Below are 19,500 nucleotides of genomic sequence, written 5' to 3'. Positions count from 1 at the left end.
ACTGTGTTGGGACAGAAAATGAAGCAAGAATGGGGCATTATCAGGTATTGTGCAAGCGCTAGGTGGATTTTCAAGGCCTACACTGAGCTCCCTGAAACTTGCAAATAGTGTGATGCAGCTTTCCAATTTTTAAGAATTTTTCGCACCAAAACTGTGGTGGACAACTGTAATGATCATCATCAGCTTATCTAATGTCCACCGCAGATTGAAGACCTCTCCCAGTGATCTTCAACCTATTCTGTAGTGCACGAGCAGATTTAATTTTATGCCTGCAAATTTTTTGAATTCCGTTGCTCCACTTAACCCTTTATCGTCTGGCTGCACTTCCAATCTGCTGGTATCTATTCCATCCCTCTAAGTGACCACCGGTTGTCTATCCTCTTGGCATTACCTGCCCAGGACTACTTCTTTTCCTCTTAATTAATACAGTTAACTGCCGATTTTTCAGATGCTCGAAAATTCGTACGCTTTCGCGGCACCGTCACCAGCCCCATAGACGTCAATGTATAAGAACGACCGAAATTTCGGACGCTGAAACTGAAGTGATTGAAGCCCCCTCCTTTGCCGCGTCTATCATCTCGTAGGTTCGAACCAGCGCTTTCGCGAGTCGATCTGTTTGCGACAGTAGCAGAGTCCGAAAGTCAGCTTTGCCGCAGTGCCTAAGTGTTATGGGGTGATGCAGACCAAAAATTCAAAGGGGCCGCTATCACGACGCCGTGTGGCGATGTCTTTACGGATAAGCAGCAGAAATGCACGGAGGCGTTATGGCGGCAGGTGGCAAATGCGCCAGCACGGCTTAATCGCTGACAACCCTTATGATAAGCATCTTCAGTTAACTGCTCGGTAGTGCATGTGGCCTAGCGCGGTTGCATGCGTACTGCACGCATTTAATAGGCGAGAACCCAAAGACGCCGCGCCACCATCCACGCTGCCTCTTTGAGTGAGACCGCTAAGTGCGTCGCACAGACGTGTTGCCTTCATGAACGAAACCCGCTCGCCATTGCCGCGCCCGTGTGCGGTCAGGAACGGAGTGGGCGTCCCGAACCCTTTCATGATAAATGCCTGCGTACGGTAGAGCAACAGTACAGTGACTGCGTCAGCTTAGTTGGCGATGTGCTGCACACAACTATAAACGATCGGCTTCACACGGCAGCAAGTGCTGCTTATCGGCGGCAATGTGTGTGCGCATCGTTTACATGCGTGTGCACACACATCGGGGAAAGCCGGACGAGTTGTGCGCGCTTCCGCCACTGTGTTCCGCGTCATCGTTTCAAAACGCTCCATGGGTGAGAGCCGTAATCTATTCCGCGCTTTTCCGGTATCAGCGGTGCTCATCACGAGACGCAAATTTGCAAGTGGCAGTTGGCATGTAGTTAAGCGGGGTTCGCGGCAGGTACCGAATGTAGTTGCGAGAGCCTGGGCGCGCACCAAGATGCCCGATAAGTGTACTGGGAAGCATTAAAGCTATTTCGGACGTGGCTGTGGCAATTTGACCGCTTCAGCAAAATAAAAAAGTATGAATTCATTTTTTCGGACTGCCTGATTTTTCTGACGAATCTGCGATCCCTAGGGAGTCCGAAAAATCGGACGTTGACTATCTACAAGCATATAGGCTACCCTGCTCATTCTCCGATCCACCCCCCTCCGCTTCTTATCTCTCAGTGTCGTGCTTACTTCTCAGTAACAGTGGCTTTGCTTATCCACAATGCACTACAGTAAAAGCTTAACGTGACACTCGTTAATTTGGAAAGTTCCCTGGTCTGTATATGCATTGTTTAATGGCATCAAACTCTTGTTAATTCGGATGATCCCCAGAGCGTGGAGAGTGCCGTAAAGGAACGGATACTTCATTTGTGGATAGCCAAAATGGCCACAGGCACTCTGAAAGGCGTGGTCACCATGCACAATTGCGTTGTTGGGTCTAGAGCATGTTTCGGATTTTAAGTCTCAAATGACGAAAATTGCTTCTTTTGCACTGCTCTTATGCAAATAATTACTGGATTTACATATTCCTGAAGAAAAGGAAAGTGCATTGATGTAATAGACATTTACTGGTTTCATGATATTTGCATTAAGGGGAGACGCTCCTTGAAACAACTTTTTTTAAATTTTTTGCAATAGAGACTTGAAAATTCTGTTATATGTATAGTTTTTCATGCAGATTTCAAATATGTCATTACTTTCCATGTAGCTGCTACAGTTGTTGAGTTATGTCATACACAATAGAAAAATGTTACACTTTTTGCGGGAACTCTTTTATGTACTAAACTTTCAGTAAAATCATTGGGTTGAATCTTATTAGACTCTTTGTAGACTGTAGAGTGCTAATATCTATCCAGATATTCCACAGAGATAATGGAACTAATAAAAAAAATTGTACTCTGTAACTGATTATTTTCAGTCTCCTTTGAAACAGTAACCGAATATTTTCACAAGTAATGCTGATAGATATTGCAATTTCAAGTAGATATTTGCATTCTACATGTCTTGAAGAATACGTGTGCCAAGTTTCGTTACTATACAATAAATATAAGTGTATAAAAGGCTGCCCGCAAAACGTGAAATTGTCGAAAAAAATGAAAATGAGAAAAACAAGTTTGAAAGTTTGAAACGTTGGCATTTATCAGAAAAAACACTATTTACATCAAATTGGGCCACAATCCGCCTCCACGTGTGCGTGGACGAAAGTGTAGACTCGGGGCAATCGGAATTTTCACAACACAGTTCGAGGAATGCCGAAAGTCTGCGCTTTCCAGCCTCCTCTCGGACGCCGAGCTTCCGTTCGCGGCAAGGGTGGCATGCCGAACCCGCCACAAGTGCCGTGAGCGCGCCGATTTCGCAAAGCATCGTGTTGACAGTAGGAGCACCTACAAGTCTAGGCTCACTCTCAAAGAATCCAATCTTCTTTTGGGATGCACTGATAAATTCCACCGCAGCGTCAATTTCACAACCACTGTCGCGGGGTTCGGTGTCGGCGTTAGGCCTATCCGATATCGGAGCGTCGGGGGCATCGTCCACCGCTGTCGCTTTGGGAAGCGTCCGACGCCGTTTCCCTCGATACTTGTGGCGAGTCCTGAACTTTCGAACATCAGAACTGCGCTTTTTAGGGCTTGCCATGGCACGAAAATACAGAAGAAACGCAGAACAACTCGGTCGCGGCGTTTGAGGCTTCGTTCTTTTGCCGGGGAGATGGGAGGGAGGAGAGGGTGGAGCCTGGTGGAGCGCGCCGCCGTCCAATGGCGGCCTCGCGCTGCGTGCCGCGAAATTCAAAACACTCGACGTACGCGTTGTTTTTCTCGTTTTTTCTTTATTCTGCGTGAAGATACGAGACTAACCCCTGGTGTATTGTGGAGAAGACAGCTTTACGCTGCATGCGGGCAGGATTGCAAATGGCGGGCACCGCGTCATTTTCGCAACAGAAGGACGCAAACTACACCATTTTTTTCGCGATTTTTGCGCATTTCTCCCGTCACCGCTTCACACTTGGAAGCCTTTTTAGATAATTTCTCGTGCGAATTTGAGCTTGATATTTTCAGAAATAAAAGATTATAGTCCAAGGATGACAATACAGCCGAAAAAAAAAAAAAAAAAACCAGATTTTTTTCGGAAAACCGCGACTTTTCGACCTGCGTCTCCCCTTAATACGGCAAATTTGGACAGTTTTTTCGGTCCCGTTAAATCCGAATTAACAAGCTTTCACTGTACAATATTTTGTTCCCATCAGAGCCAGCTGTGTGGTCCTCTACTACTTTGAGTTTCTCTGTTATTAGGAAAGGGAAAATAAAAAACCACCCATTTGTAGCACGAAGCCACAAGGAAATCACCCCGCCCCCCCTTATACGGATTTCTCAGAAAGAAAGCCTCATGGTTGCAGAAAAATTCACCCTGGTCCGGGATTCGAACCTGGGACCAACGCCTTTCCGAGGCATTCGCTCTACCAATTGAGCTAACCAGGAAGCTAGCAAATGCCAGGCCGAGGGCCAATTCACAGAGAACTCAAAGCAACTGGACACATAATGCAAACACATATTGACAGTGGTAAGCTTGCAATATATTTCTTTGTTATTCTCCAGCTTTCTGCACCATATGTTAAAAGTGGCAAAATGCGATGAGTATACACTTTCCAATTGTGACAGTGGTAAGTTGCCCGCCAGGAAATTGGTGTACTGTCTCTCTCCAGAATTGACCCTTTCTTACGCTGTCACACACATGGACCCAACAACATGAGCTTTTCCCAGGAGGCCGCACCAATGAAAACTTGTGGTTTGCAATATTGTTAGAGCCATGACAAGCAAACTAAAAAGTTACGCCTACTTAGACTTCCTTCAATCGCGCTTCTGCACCGTCTGAAAACAGCATGACTACATTTTGTAGATATGCTGGAGACGTACAATCATCGGCAATGGCAAGGGGTACTGCAAGCCTACACATGTCACATCGCTCAAGTGAGCTGTTCTACTTTGTGCACAAATCAAGCTGTGACTTGGCCTAATATAGATTAAAAACAAATTTCGCAACTCCATGCTAACAACTGTGCCAGACCAGGGGGAACTTCGACAAAAAACCAGGGGGAACTTCGACTTCGGCTGCATCAAAAAAGAATGCAACAGACCTGTGAGGAGAGGTCGGCGGTGGTGCACACACCCTGGTCATGGATGGTGACCGACTTGACGCCGCTCAAGATGATGTTCTTGGCAATCTCCACTCCCAGGCCTCGCATGCCCGATATGAGCACGTCCGATCGGGCCATTCGAAGCATGGCCTCATGTCCGAGGACATACCTGCGAGACACGAAGTCTTGGCTTTGCAACATTTCCGCCCCAAAAAGGCAGTTGAACTTTGGTTACCTCTAACGAGAGCCACGACATTGTGGTCACACAATGAGTGCGCCTTGAAATTTGGCGCGAGCAAGGGTAAGTAAAAACTTTTTCATGCGCGCACTGTATAGGTATGTGCTTTATGTATATATCTGTTTTCCGATTAAAAAGCTTAATTGAATGTCAGTGCTTGTTCTTGTCACTCCTGTGTGCCGCATCTTTTTTTTCTTCTTTTTGCAATCTGGTCACTCTGCAAAAGCTCTTAGGAGTATGAAAAGTGATTTAGTTTTGCACAGCGGCAGTACCACTGATCCCATCAAGCAGCTCAGTTATTTTCCCTGCATACTTCAAGTATGAGTGGCGAAACGTAATGGTGTAAAACAATAAAGCACTCCTGGTGTTGACTAGACCCAGGTTCTCTATTTTTTGCCACGGTGCGACGGAATTGCCAAAGCAGGCCTGTTACCTGGCTTAACTGTTACATGGCATAAGCGATTTTCTTTCCTTTTTTGGGACAGTGTCGCTACATGAGAACCCAACGTTACTAGATACATTCAGTTGTCAAACTCTCCGTTGCCGCCATACTCCGCAGGTGGCACCATTTCTGTGCTTGTCGACAGATGGCGGGACCGTCGCATCGGGCTCCAGCCGGCGCGGTGTCGTCTGCTCAGCGCAGGCGCGTTTTTTCGCTTGATAGCGCTATCTAAGTGTTCTTAAAAGTTTTTTTAGACACTTCCCCGTATTCAGAAACGCTCCTTCACTTGAACGTGACTTGCCACCGCCTTCAACGCGTTTCGAACGCGCTGCCTTTAGGCTGTGCCAAGGCAGCACAAACGCGTTTCGAACGCGCTGCCCAAGGCGGTTGCAAGTCAAGTTCAAGTCGAGGAGCGTTTCTGAATACGGGGGTTATGCGTTCATGGCTAGCAAACATGGTACGCTCTATTGCATTATGCGCGGGTGACATGCAACATCTTTTTTTTTCAAGTACTCATTCACTCCATTTCAAAGCAGATCGGACGGTATTAACTCACTTGTTTATTTATTTTGAATACCTGCAGTTATACATCCTGCAGGTATTTATACATACATGCACTTACGCTTTTAACAGTTATACATCCACAAAAAATTATGCACATGTGCATCCCAGTTGCTGGCAGTCTCCTTTTCATAGCAATTTAGCACTGTTTCTTGCTGCTTTCACTGGCACACTAGAGTCTCGCCGCTGGCGAAGAAACTTCGAATAGAAATGCATCCGTGTGGTCAAATAAAATTTGATGATTCGCGCACTTAGCTCCTCAAAATGCTCTGTGCAGCCTACCCGAGTCAGAGAACATCCAGACAGCTCTCCCATTATAGTCCAGAACAAATCTCCGAACACTTTGTTACCATTGGTCCTTTTTTCAATTACACGTTCAATGCCGCTAAGCATAGATGTCAAAGCACCTGATGGATGCTGCAGTGCACCAGGCACAAAGGATCGCATCTCTGTTAAGGCTGCTGCTGCTGGTACGTGGTTATCAGATATACAAGTTGCAAGGCAATCTTCACAACTGGTGAACTTTCGCACCTTCTTCACGACATAACCACCAAGGTAGTACAGCGCGCTTGCTTTCGCAGTCATGCGGCAGTAACTGTGCTGAAGTGTATCAGCTGTCATTGGCTCCTGCAATTCTATCTGTGAAATGATCTTGCTCAGCTCTTCCTCCCGGGCTGTCAATTCCTTGTCCGCACATGGAACTGCTTTGTTCCAAGCTGCGCGAAGACTCACGTCGGTCGGAGCGTAGAAAAAATGTCTGTCCGAGCTGCTTGCGTCCTTGCGGTATCCGCTCGCGCACCCCGGCACGCAACAAGTTGGCATGGTTCACCCGAACAGACGACACATGATGCGAACGCAGTACGAAACGCCCAAAACGCCACCACAAAAGCTGCAGAAGGCAGATAGAGAACGCGAACACGCGAACAGATGACACATGATGCGAACGCAGTACAAAACGCCCAAAACGCCACCACAAAAGCTGCAGAAGGCAGATAGAGAACGCGAACACGCGAACAGATGACACATGATGCGAACGCAGTACGAAACGCCAACACAAAAGCTGCAGAAAAAAGATAGAGAACGCGAACGCTTGTGCAGCGTTGGCCGGCGCGCGCGGTATTTTGAAGCCCGATGCGACTGCAGCGCCAACACCTAGCAAGTGTGGTGGCGGTTCCGCGCAGTACAAACAAGTTTGAAAACTGAATGTATTCTAGTAACGTTGATGAGAACCATGTGAATGCTGGCCCGCTTGTTATAATTGACACACTTGATAATAGCCATTCAGCCACTTTTCGCGACTCTCTGAAGCCTTGACAGATGTTGCACTAGACTTGTATGCATGAATGACACTTACAGCTGTCTTGAGTACAGACTCTCATCGATGTCAGCCGTGTTTTGGCCTGCGGAGCCATTTTGGGCCATTTCCCCCTGCAGAGACAGAACACTTGCAAGGAAACAAAAACAAACAAACACACATAACCAGCTACCAACAAAAGGGTTTAACTTTCCCACGTAGTGCTCATCATACGCAACACTCATCTGAATGCCCATGGAATGACGTGTTCTGTAGAGGTACATGCAAATGGGCATATGGTACCATCTACTCAAATTTTCTAGCTTACGAAATTTTGAGCCACTTAACCCCTTTTTTGCCACCATGTTGTTCCGATTTTGATGTCAGAAATGGCCACAGTTGCAAAATGCTGTAACTACAGCTCACATTCGCAATATTTTTTTTTTCTGGGTCAAGAAATTCCAGAAAATTGAGAAAAGAAAAAGGTGCAATAAAACCTCAATTAAATTAAATAAAAGGCTCATAATTCCTCCTCTAGGTAAATACGCACAAAGAATGAAGTTTTATTATGCGTATACACAACTTTTGGACGAAATCAAAATATATAAGGACCAAAAACAACTGATGTAGAAGTTTTAAACTGCGTAAGATATCGGACGATAAGAATTGACAACGCCCCTCACCTGCCATATCCGACAACAAAGGGTAGTTCTGTTTTAAACAATTACTGTATCGGGCAGTAGTAAACCTTAGTATCCCGACGTCAACATCATCGCGCGGCGGCTACAGAAGCGGAGCATTCACCACCGACGCCTCCCACAACCAAAATTCCATCGACGACACAACGATTGGGTTTGTCGGTTCAATCGCGGAGACTCGCGGGCCGGCGATAGATAAAACTGGCACAATGAGAGCGTCGGGTCAGCCACCCTCCGCAATGAGCGCTACATTACTAAACTGGAGGCAAAAAAAACCTCGCCAAATGCAACCCAACACCACCTACGTGAAAATCCGAGCGGCGTCTCCACCGCAGATGAATGAACAAAAGGTGGGAACCAGCACCGCCGATCAACAAAAGTTCGTCGACTCTCGAAAGCACCCAAGCATCGCCTAGTCACCGCCAGCGTCTACGAAAACTGTAGAGCCGCCAGTCCGGCCGCGTCAGTTGCGTACTAACAAACGAGCAGTCGCAATCGCTAGTCGGCACTAATGTTCCGCTTCATTAGACCGGGTGGTCCCGCCGCACGAGCTCGTCGCTTCTGCACTTTGTATACCTTTCCAACAGGCCGCTATTTCGAAAACTCCCATCAGCTGATCGGAGCGCACGCGTACGAAACAAGCGGTGCCCGAGCAACGGCTGTGTGCGTGACCTCGAAAAAAAAAAAAAGCGACGCTCGGACACGTCACTGCCGGCAACAGGCGCGGAAACAAAGGGGGCAGAAAGTTAAAGGGAAACGAAAAAAGTTTCGAGAGACGCGTCGTTTCGAAAGTAGACCGCGAACCGGGCAACTCCGGCACCGGAATATGGGGGAAAAAGGAAAAAAAAAAAAAAAAACGGGGAAGTAACGTCAGGCGTCTGTTCTTACATAACGCCAACCGGACTTTCGTTTCACGGCATTCTGACACAACGGCGAGGCCTAGCGTTACGAGTACGGCCGAGAGGATCCGCGAGAGCGCAACCCACCTGCCGAGACCGGGTACGCTGATGCACGGTGCTACGCCTCGACGTCGGGCTCTGCTGGGCTCGGCAGCGAAACCCGTCCGACGTGGTAGCGCTCACGGGTGTGACGACGGCGCGGCCGCCGTTAGACTCCGGCCGCCGGAACGCGGTCCCCATGGCGACGTCTAGATAAACATTTTTCTCGCCTTGCTTTTCCTCCGTTCTCGCGATCGTGCAACGTTTTCGGCCGGCACGCGATACTGCGCCTCTACACCCCTTTCTGCGGGGGTGCTCGCCGCGTGCCCTATGAACGCGAGGTCAAAAATGTCGGCGCGAGCGTATTTAAGAAGCACGTGCGCTTGAGATAGGGAGGCGGGAGGTTTCGAGGCATTGTTGGCTCTTGCTAACGGAATATCTACCGCAGAGAAATACGTATCAACCCAGAACACCTGTAACAAACTTTTGTATTATGGACTTGTATTAATAAAATTGAAACCTCGCAGCGGCCACTTTCCACGGCATTTGGAAACAATTTGCCAGGGCGGTTCATTATCATTTTATGCCAAGGCGACTAAACTACGTCCTCAAACTGCAGAAGGTTACGTGATCCGTACTGTTACAACTATATGATAAATCAGAAGTGAGCATAAGCTTAAAGATATGAGAGAGAAAAGTAACAGCTGTTGTGCATTTGAAAGCGTGGAAACTAATATATCCAATAAGGCTCGTTAGCACAGAAAAATTTCATGGTACAATTCTCCAAGTGCAAGTTACCAAAACTCGCGAGTCCCGTTCAAATATAATACAGTACTGACTTAGCTTAAATTTAACAGCTACTTAACCCCCCCCCCCCTGATTTGCTGAATATTGCAGCAGCACACGACTCTCGCAGAAATACCTAAAAAAAAAGATACCGCTGCTGGTAGCAAAACCTGCCTCGCAAAAGTAGGCTATAACCGGTTGCCAACCAGCGCTTAACATGTGCAACGATGTTACACGATTTCCCAGTATTGCAACCATTTTTGCCATTCACGGTAATGCCGTAAGCTGTGTCGAACTATCAACATTTCTAAGTATTTTAGACATTTGTAAACCGCCTCACTCCCTCTTCCAGTGCCTTCATGTAGATCAAAATGCTAAGAGCACAGGAATAAACTGTCTCTCAAAAGTATCAAACACTAATCAACCTTCAACAAGAAGTAACGCAAATTCGGCACGAAGAACCACTAGCGCGAGAATTAATTGACATATGGCGCAAAGCTTTGTACACAATGGCTATCCCGTGCCCGGCATAATCGTCATTCATCCATCCATCCAGCCTCGCTGCGCTCTCGCAAAGGCATCTCCAGTAAGATATGGGTGCATCAAGGACAGGCGGCGAAGTGAGCTTTACAGGAGAAATTGAAGGATTCCCGAGTACTGCGGTTCGAAGATGTCAGAACGAAAACGCTTCAATTCACAAATACTAAGCGCTTCTCACTGAATAAATGTTACCGGCAATCAACAGGTCTATATTTGGAGATCCGTGCTTCGTGGTTTTGGATTGTACCATATTACCATTTCCCCACAGCGGCCGATAGCCACCCCCATCCTCGGTCATATCCATTCATTCATTTCGGGAAGGGGGGAGTGGCCCAAACACAAAAACCACACTTTTTACAGGGAGGGGGGTGGGGTGCAACCCTTCAACTCCTCCAAAAAAAAAGGGGGGGGGGGTTCCCTGCCTCACATAATAATGGCGACGTTGATACCTTCAACAAAGCATCTATTCACCGTGAGAACTCACTGCGTTTGACCAGGGCTGCAGTTTATCGTACATCTACACCCTTTTCAAAAACGGCATGCAATTGAAACTGGACTAGGAGTTGGCTCATTTAAAGTGAAAACTCCGAACTACATATCACACAAACGATAAAGATATTAGTGCGCGGCGCAAGGTCTAGTCAAACGCAAGTGGGAAGACGCATCCTGCTTTTACTTTCTATGGTCTTCGTGTAAACGCAGACCTTCGCTTATCCGGCGGAAATAAGTGTAGCAACAAAATGCCGACCAAAGCACAGTCCATGCAGACGTCCAGACACTCCCCCTCGTTCACGGTGCTATTTCTGGAGCGGATCAAGTGTACTACTACGCCGCCACAAACAGCAGACGGGCGGCACTTTGTATCCGTTGCCGGACCAACATGCTTTACGAACTGTGCAAATAGTACTGCTACACACCGATTTAGACATGGCGGTGCAAATTCGTGGTATATTTTGACGCCAATCATTAGACTGCATGAAAAACTAAGCTAGGAAACGTTTTGAAACATGTTCTTGCGCAATTTTCTGTCAATTAGCGACTGACGAAGTTGTGTCAAAGACGCGACGTGGCGAGGATTTTAGGTAGCGGCGTTTGGAAAAGATTTTTTTTTTTTTAAAGCTCCGCCGACGCGAGACAACAGCTTGGCTTGAAACGCGAATGGCGCTCGCGCTGCACGAGCTTGATATATAACGCTACGCATTAAAAAAGAAAAAAAGAAAGTGCGTGCGCGTGTAATGGGCTGGACTGTGCCACACGACAGATGCGAAGCTTTTCACACCAGACTTAGAAACAAGGCAAGCGAACGAGACGCCCAGAAAACAAAACGCCGGCTACTCACGGCCGCTTATCCAGCGGGGAGAGAAAGAAAAAAAAGAAAGCGTGCCCGGAAGGCAACTTCGCCATACTGCGAGCAATGCAAGGACTAAGTTCTAACACGCGGAGCAAATAATTAAGTTGCGTAAAGCCTGGATACCCGTACGGCAATCTCGAAACTTGACTGCTCATCGACGTTAGGCCTAACCGCGTGCGAAAGACGCTTTCGCAGCGAGCCGAAAACGGTCACAATGAGCGACGAATGCTACTCGCGGCAAAGATAAGAGATACTTACAACTGCTTTTCCAGACGCGGCGTTGCCGGAACTATCCTCGGTCCTGCGTTTTTTTGCCGGAGGGCTCTTGGCGTTTTCAGAAACAGTGTCCTGTGCACAAGACATCTAAATCTTTAAGAGCACGGCACATGAATACAGCATAGGATCAGTTTTTTTTTCCGTAGCTCGCACTGTATGCTCTCTCCCCGACAAGATGTGTGCGCTTTCGCTGCAACTATAACAGTCTTGCGACTGCTACAGCAGCAAAAGCAAGGCGCCGACGAGACAGGAGTGGCGGCTTCTCCGTGAAGATGGCCGACTCGCACACAATAGGAAGTAAAAAAAGGCGCGTTTCCGAAGCGATGAGCAACGTGCGAGTAGCACGTGACATTTGTACGTGAACTGAACAATATTGAGCCAACCTCTTACATTTTTTTAGCATCCGCCTTTCTGCCGAACACAAATACAGCCGACTTAATGCAACTAATCTTATAAGCGGCGTCCTAACTCGACCTTCAAGAGGACAGTTGGTGCTTCAATCTCAATCGCAGGTCTCAGAGGCTATACTTTTGTGTACAACAAATGCCAGTGTGAACAAAAAATACGTCACGGCCGCCATGTTCTTAAAGATCGCAACGCATCTGTGAACTCGCTCAATTTGAGTCAGCTTCAACGCCAACATCAGTAAATGTGCGTTGGGATCCGATCCAATCCAATCCAAAGAACGTAAACAAAAACTCGTGTTTCTTGCGTGCATCGTATGATGCGTCCCGTGTTCCGATAGTTCGAACGCTTTCGCGTGCACATTGAACAGATTCAACTGATGAATGACTGAAGCACGTTTACCAAAAGTTGGTGCAAAAATCTGTGCTCATGGAAAGTACGAGGAGAAATTTTCGCACTGTTTGTCGGACGCAGCACGTCTACATGGACGTTTCACTGTAAGTGGATACTCGATGCCTTGGGGAAGCAGTTTTATAGGGAGAGCCGAAGCGCGAGTAAGCGACGAACGATTGCGTTCTCGCTTTCGAAGCAAAGCTTGCGTTGTAACGAGTTGACTGCAGTGAAGCAATCAGTTCATTTTGTTGCCAAGAGACGCGCGTGTTAGCATTGATTAATTTGAATTAAATATCGACGCGTGTGGTTGCACCGAGAAAAACGTTGCAAATTGCACATTGTTCACGACACAGCTGCTGTGCATATGCTCAATTTGCATACGTTTGCAGCCGAAAAATCAATTTGTTGCGCAAAAATGAAGTTAGATTTGTACAGTAATGTTCTCCATTTCATTTTTTTTTTCTTGCCACGTGCGTGCAGGCAGTTTCATAATAAATACCTTGTGGTTAGAGTGAAGCTTTCTCAAGCCGTATTGCGGGAAGAGATATGACAATAACAAGGTGTTGGAAACATGGTATACTCAAGTAAATGAATGAAAAGCGTATAGCATGCCTTCATTGTACCTTCTCAGTAATTATCTTTTGTAGACGCTTTTTGCATACAGGTTCCTAGCCTAATGCATGAGGATAAGAAATGAATTCCGTAGCGGATAGGCTTCAGGTGGCACAAGTCTTGTGCAATTAAGTTCCTGCAGAAGATGAGCAACTTCGTTACCCTGCAGTTCTAAAGTTGACATTGCAACACATTTGATGCTCAAACACCATGCGCAGTTTCCGCTGTCTTGCACCATGTTTCGCTTGTTTGTACGATTAGTGTCGTGCCGTCAAAATCGTTTACTACCTAAAAATAAGCATGCAAATGCTTCATTTGCAGCCGTTTTGAGGAGCCTGGTGAAGAAGTTGATGCAACAATGTTCAAGTTTATTATACAGCAAGCCTTGAGGACGTCGTTTGGTGAAGTAAGGCCAAAGATCCAGTTGCGTTGCTGGGATATTATATATGCACCATCGTCACCCACATCTTACCTTGCAGGTCGGTGCATCCGTCAATGTTGATGTTCTGAAGTTCCGGGAGGCAGACCTGCGCGCTTACTTGCGGGTTTTGTCCAGGTAATGTTATGAGCCTGCCACCGTGGTGCAGCGCCACGCTGTGCCAACGCCGGCATGCCTTTCATTTTCTTGTATCCGAGGGACTAAAATGAACAGAGCAGGTATAACAACCATTTGGTTGTTATTTCTTTAGGACTATTTCTTTAACCATAGAGGCAATCTGCGGTTGCACTTCAGTCATCTGGGTGGGGCCTCTCCTGCCTTAAGTTCTATAGGATGTTATATTTTTCTGGATCATGCAATTGTTTTGTGTAGTTCCCTGAGAAACGTAAGAACAGAGTTCTTGTGTGCCCCTTCTAAAGAGTTAAATCTTGTTTATACACTTTCGCCGTCTTTGATGTATCAGTTGTCACACAGGCATACGTTTGCGACATTTCTCGACATCCAATTTTCTGCAGCAACCTGGTCAGGCTTTGGAGCTCTCTCACACTGACTTCCTGTTACAATGGAAGGCCGTGTTCCTTTCGAGTGTACAAGGTATTTCGATCCTAAAGCCTTGGCAAAATACAATTGTATTGCTTCAATGCGTGGCGCTTTTCCTTTCGTTCCAAGGTGTCCCCTAGCCTGGCCTCGCTGGCCGTGTCAAGTTCGCACTACCAGCACGTTCCGGCCGCAAAGACAACTGCTCACGAATAAATGCTCGGGCTTGGTGTTTGCATCAGATTTCTCTACGCACCGACGGTGCCACCTGCGAAGCGTGTTATACGAAGGGACTGTAAAACACTTGCGTCTTCTGGCACCACATTGTGGAAAGACAGTGGCTGAGCTATTGTTCAAAGCTTGACAACCAACCGTTCTGCGAAAAAGATTCTTCACAGCTTGGACTGACCCTTGGTGGCAGTGGTGCATTTTATCCGTCAAAAAATTATGCGTGAGAATCATCTGAAGTTCAAACTTTGAATAAAATCTGCCATTCATTTTCGTTAAAACCACCATTTTTGGTGTCGGTGCTTTTTTCCCTCTTTCTGTTTTTTTTTTAACTCCTCAATGATCAGAACTTTTGATCCAGGTTGTTCCTCAGATTTTTAGTCATTAACAAAATTTCCTTTCACCTTGCACCCTAGTCCGGTGTTTCTTTGAGTCATGTTCCAGAGACTTCCAAGAGTTAATGATGAGTCTGCACTTACTCATTAAAAATGCAATCGTTCTATCGTGTACTTTTATGTCACAGTCTAGTGTTTCTTCAGGTTATGTTCTACAGATCTATTCATTATACACTAGGAACATTGCCACTGATAACCTTTGTACATTATGTATGAGGAGCAACATGTAATGACTGCTCTAAGTAGAGTTTCGTTCTGAACAATGTATTGTTGAAAACAATGTATAAGTGAATGAACAATGTCAGGTTGAAAAAAAATATATAGTCAAATAAGGTCGAAAGTAGTTTTTTTAAATGGGTCCTAAACCACCCTTCTTCAAAGCCTCAAAAATGCATTTGAGAGAGTGAAGTGTCTTCTGAGGAATATACATAAGTGAAATAATTTTTAAGAAGACCTTGTACAAGTGCAATGTTCACCTCTCCTATGTCCTCCCAACATCTTCCATTCTCGAGGAATGGAGTGGTGCTGCTTATGCTGTTGCTTTTCATTTCTGCTTGGGTGAGTGTACAACCAACCATGAGCACGTGACAATCAGTCCTCTCTAAAATTTGCAATCGCTATATAAATCCAAAATGCAGACCTTTGATTACTTCATTACGTTTAACTGTGCCATTTAATATAAACAGCAACACTAAGAAGTGAGCTGGATGTCTGGATCAGCGCACTGATCCAGACATCCAGCTCACTGGGGATCGCTCAGACAAATCGCTTAATGATATCAAGGAACAGCCACTGATGCATAACTCGCTGCTATGAGCAGGCCTCTTTTTGAAAAAGAGGTTATCTTAAGCCAGCTTTGTGCTCCACTTGTGAACTCCATGTGCTGTGTGAGACTACAAAAGTTGCAAGAGAATTCCCACAGCTCTGTCTTTTATCTGTGGAATCTGTTTTCTTGTCAAGATCAAGAGGCGGTTCGGGAACCCTTGACATAACCTGAAAAGTTTACCGTTTCTCCTGGTCATTTTGAACTGTTGCACCAAAGAAAGTTTTAAGGTAGCGGTGTCATCAATTGAACATTCAACTACGACGCGGAAGAGATCATGTAAAAAATTTTGCATTTGTCTTATATTACAAAAATAAAATATGTACAAAAGAAGGCAGTGCTATTCCTTCTCCACGTTCGCAACACTGGGTGTCACTTGAACACCTGATCTACGACATCTATGAATGCTTGGACCAAGGCCCACTCCGAGACAGGATCCAAAGGCGGGGTTTTCGTCCTGCATGTGCTTGGAGAGCCTTGACCGCCTCGCCGCAAATGTCTCTGCACTTCGGCCTTGATAGCAGCCTAGAATAAAGAAAAGAGGTAGCGAGGCATGACAGTTGAGTTTTACCTTTCTGAAATTTCTGTTAAATCATCACGCTGTAGCAAAATAAAATCTGCCGTGTTAATCTGCCTGAGTGAATTCTCTCATTATTTGGCGGCCTTGTATGCTACCCGAAAGCACCAAACCTGCCGGAGTCGAGACCCTCACTATGGGCAACAAAGGAGAAGGAAAATTGATTGAGCAACCCATGTTTTTCAAGTCACAGCCACACGAACGCAGTGAAATAATTGCCAAAGTTAATAATAATTGCTGGGATTTAATGTCCCAAACCACAATACGATTATGAGGGATGCTGTAGTGGAGGGCTCTGGAAATTTGATAATTGGGAAAGTTATTTTTAGCGTTAGTTGAAGTATAGAACCAATAACTTAATAAAAATTGCTGGTCTTTTACATGCCAAAACCATGATATGATTCATAAGGCATGCTGCAGTGAGGGACTTCTGATGAATTTTGACCACCTGGGGATCATTGGGGTTCTAAGCACACGGGTGTTCATTGCAGTTTGCACCCATCAAAATACGGCCGCCATGGCTGGGAATCAAACCCATGCCCTCGAGCTTAGCAGAGCAACGCCATGGCGGGTGAAACAATAATCAAGAAAGGAGATGCAGTCCCCTGTTCAAATAATCACATGTCAATCTTTGATTTCGAGTTCCTTTTAGCTCAAGAAATGAAGCCACAGAAATATCCTAACACTTCTAGATTTGCTAATGAAAATGTTCTTCTGAAGGCTTGCACTACAACAGTGGACAGCCCAGAGGTTATAACTAGGGGTGTGCGAATACTTGAAATTTCGAATATTTTTCGAATAGTGTTTGCTATTCGATTCGATTCACACTGGAATTTTACTATTCGAACTTCCCAAAAACAAATACAGTCAATGTCTAATTAAAAGTGACCCCTTCAGGTTTTCAATATGCTTCACCTCATTACACTCTCGTATTGCGGCAAAGCTGCCGTTCAAGCTCCGTTACGATGGAACTTTCCAAGAGACGGTCAACATTCGATTGGAAGTGGTCCCTAGATTTTCAATATGCTTCACCTCATTACACCCCCGTATTGCGGCAAAGCTGCCTTTCAAGCACCGCTACGGTCGCAAATGTATTAACTCAAGAAAACGCTGGTTCCAACATGGAGATGAAAGATGTGGCAGAGGTGGGGGCTCAATTAATGCTGTTTTGGACCTGAAATTTGGGCAGGAAGTCCGAAAAATCGGACGCCGAAGCTTTCTAGCATCCAAAATTTCAGATGTTCTTGTATATCGACGTCTACGAGGCAGATTTGGAACTCCGGACTTGAAGGGAGCACACCCTTGTCTGCCACATCAGTTGGGCTTCCACAGAAGTTGAAAGAGGAGGAGAGGCTGAGGAAATGGCATCTTTGCCTATCACGTGTAAAGTGTTGTCAGCAACACTTTGGTTGCACCAAATTATGTACATAAATACGATTTGGCCTCTACATTGCCTCATTCTTGTTAAGACAACTATTAAACACCACCCCGTGCCAGCGCTTAATCAATCTAGCAAAAAGAAACACTTTCATGCTGCTATCTCATAACAATATGCTTAGGAATCCTCTCTAACTTTATTTTTCTGCAATTTCGCTTCGAAGTATTAGAAAAATATTCTAGAAATATTCGATTCGCACTCACACTTCAATATTCGAATTCGCTTCGCACCCAAAACTTTGCTATTTGCACAGCTCTAATTATAACACTCTGAAATGAATGAACACCTTGTACTATGGCTGCTACATGATTAGAAAACTTTAAATCATTGCTAAGCTTACGTGTTTCTTAATTCCTATAAAAAACACGTATTCAGGCCATTTTCAACGTCTTGTATTTTCTGTTTACTCCTGAGGTGTTTTTTAAAAATTTTTTTCATTTCTAAACTTATCTGTTCGTGCTTATTTTAACTATTATTGCACTACAATTCTGTGCTAACAACAGTGTTCAGCTGCTATACTATAGTTGAACCAGCATATAACAAATTAATGTGTATCTCGAATAGTTGTAAAAGCCCCTTAAACATATTTTCGATATATATATTATATTTTATATATCAAATTACCTATATGTAGAACACTTCAGTGATCCCCTTCAGATTTGATGTATCTGGTGTCAACTGTAGTAGTAGTTCCGCTTTTTAATATTAATATATTACAGTCCCATTACAGTGATTTACTCTGGAACCCCTTTCTGTGTGTCCTAATCACGTACAGTATCACATTTGAAACTGATAGACGGAAACTGAAGACTACACAGACTGCACTGCTCCGAAGAGCCACGAGCAGAAAATACTACGTCCCATGACTTACGATCACCACTTACCAGGGTCAAGAAGAGAGCAGAGTGGGTCGGGGAACAAACACCTTAGCCGAGTTCAGTAATAAATGGGCATGGGCAGGGCATGTAACGCGTAGGCGAGATAACCGCTGGTCATTAAGGGTAACAGAATGGATTCCAAGAGAAGGCAAGCGCATGACGGCGAGGCACAAAGTTAGGTGGGCAGATGAGATTAAGAAGTTTGTGCGGATAACGTGGCCGCAGCAAGCACAGGACTGGGTTGATTGGCAGGACATGGGAGCGGCCTTTGCCCTTCTGTGGGCATCGTCAGGCTGATGATGATTATGACTCACCATCTCTCCACTATACGTCCGGGATAAAAGCTGCTTGTCATGGAGGGACACCTGTGGGTGCAGCCGGTACAGCAGGGCCTGTCCAAGGGTTATTGACAGGCTCATCTCCAGGATGGCAAATTCCATGTTCCTGGGTGTGGTGATAAAACACAGCTTTCCAGTGCAGCTATATCAAGGGTCTTGCCTCTGTGAAAAGCTTGCTGCTTCCAATTTTATGCACTGCTATGCAAGTTGCAAAATTACTAGTAGAACCCCTCTAATATGTTGTTCACAGGACCGCGGACACAGTGACTGTTCACAACATTTCATGCAGGAATGTTTCAAAAATGACATGTGAGAAAGGGATTTGCATAGATCTGTAGATTTGCTGCTGAGTGCGGATGCCAGGAACATTAAACACGGGAAAACGTATAAGCAGGGTTCTGCCGTACAGACACACTTTGAACTGATGTGAATCCAGCTTGTTCTCAAATTGCGCATCCCGTAAAATTTCGTGTCAGTTTGTACATCATGCTCAACGCCTTGCGGGACCGTAACGTGTTCGTCTCAAGATGCGCCGTGCACTGCCGGAGAATCTGTGGGGCTTGCGGCATACAGAAATGCCGCTTAGAAAGGCATCCATTACCTTTGTTGGCGAAGGCTCCCAGCAGGCAATGGCTGTCGGTCAACCTGCATCGGCAAAGACGTCAAAACAACAACTGAGTTTTGTTGAGTGACATTCATGC

General features: G+C 45.7%; 3 protein-coding genes across 3 annotated transcripts in view; 1 reads left to right on the top strand and 2 right to left on the bottom strand.

The window, feature by feature from the left end:
• The window catches only part of LOC119396792 (ubiquitin-like modifier-activating enzyme 1), a 55,785-nt gene extending 43,751 nt beyond the window's left edge, over nt 1–12,034 (bottom strand). Inside the window, exons 1-3 of the mRNA XM_037664119.2 lie at nt 11,719–12,034; nt 7,208–7,281; nt 4,613–4,781 (exon numbers count right to left, since the gene is read on the bottom strand). Coding sequence (XP_037520047.1) covers nt 4,613–4,781; nt 7,208–7,281; nt 11,719–11,823 — 348 coding nt within the window. The 5' untranslated portion in view covers nt 11,824–12,034. The remainder of the gene's footprint in view (nt 1–4,612; nt 4,782–7,207; nt 7,282–11,718) is intronic.
• Nucleotides 12,035–12,407: 373 nt separating this feature from the next.
• LOC119396791 (ribonuclease P protein subunit p14) lies at nt 12,408–14,352 on the top strand. The gene is made up of 5 exons (XM_037664117.2): nt 12,408–12,638; nt 13,468–13,552; nt 13,626–13,702; nt 14,101–14,179; nt 14,255–14,352. The coding sequence occupies exons 1-5, from the start codon at nt 12,571–12,573 to the stop codon at nt 14,336–14,338; spliced, it is 393 nt and encodes a 130-aa protein (XP_037520045.1). The 5' UTR covers nt 12,408–12,570; the 3' UTR covers nt 14,339–14,352.
• Nucleotides 14,353–15,869: 1,517 nt separating this feature from the next.
• The window catches only part of LOC119396788 (nucleoporin NUP188), a 64,400-nt gene continuing 60,769 nt past the window's right edge, over nt 15,870–19,500 (bottom strand). The window contains exons 46-48 of the mRNA XM_049417235.1: nt 19,401–19,444; nt 18,776–18,905; nt 15,870–16,093 (exon numbers count right to left, since the gene is read on the bottom strand). Of these exons, the coding sequence (XP_049273192.1) occupies nt 15,941–16,093; nt 18,776–18,905; nt 19,401–19,444 (327 nt within the window). The 3' untranslated portion in view covers nt 15,870–15,940. The remainder of the gene's footprint in view (nt 16,094–18,775; nt 18,906–19,400; nt 19,445–19,500) is intronic.

This window comes from Rhipicephalus sanguineus, chromosome 6 (genome assembly GCF_013339695.2).
Source record: "Rhipicephalus sanguineus isolate Rsan-2018 chromosome 6, BIME_Rsan_1.4, whole genome shotgun sequence".
Taxonomy (NCBI): Eukaryota; Metazoa; Arthropoda; class Arachnida; order Ixodida; family Ixodidae; genus Rhipicephalus; species Rhipicephalus sanguineus.
The sequence above is the reverse complement of the archived record's forward strand: the minus strand, read 5'-3'. Positions and strand labels throughout refer to the sequence as shown.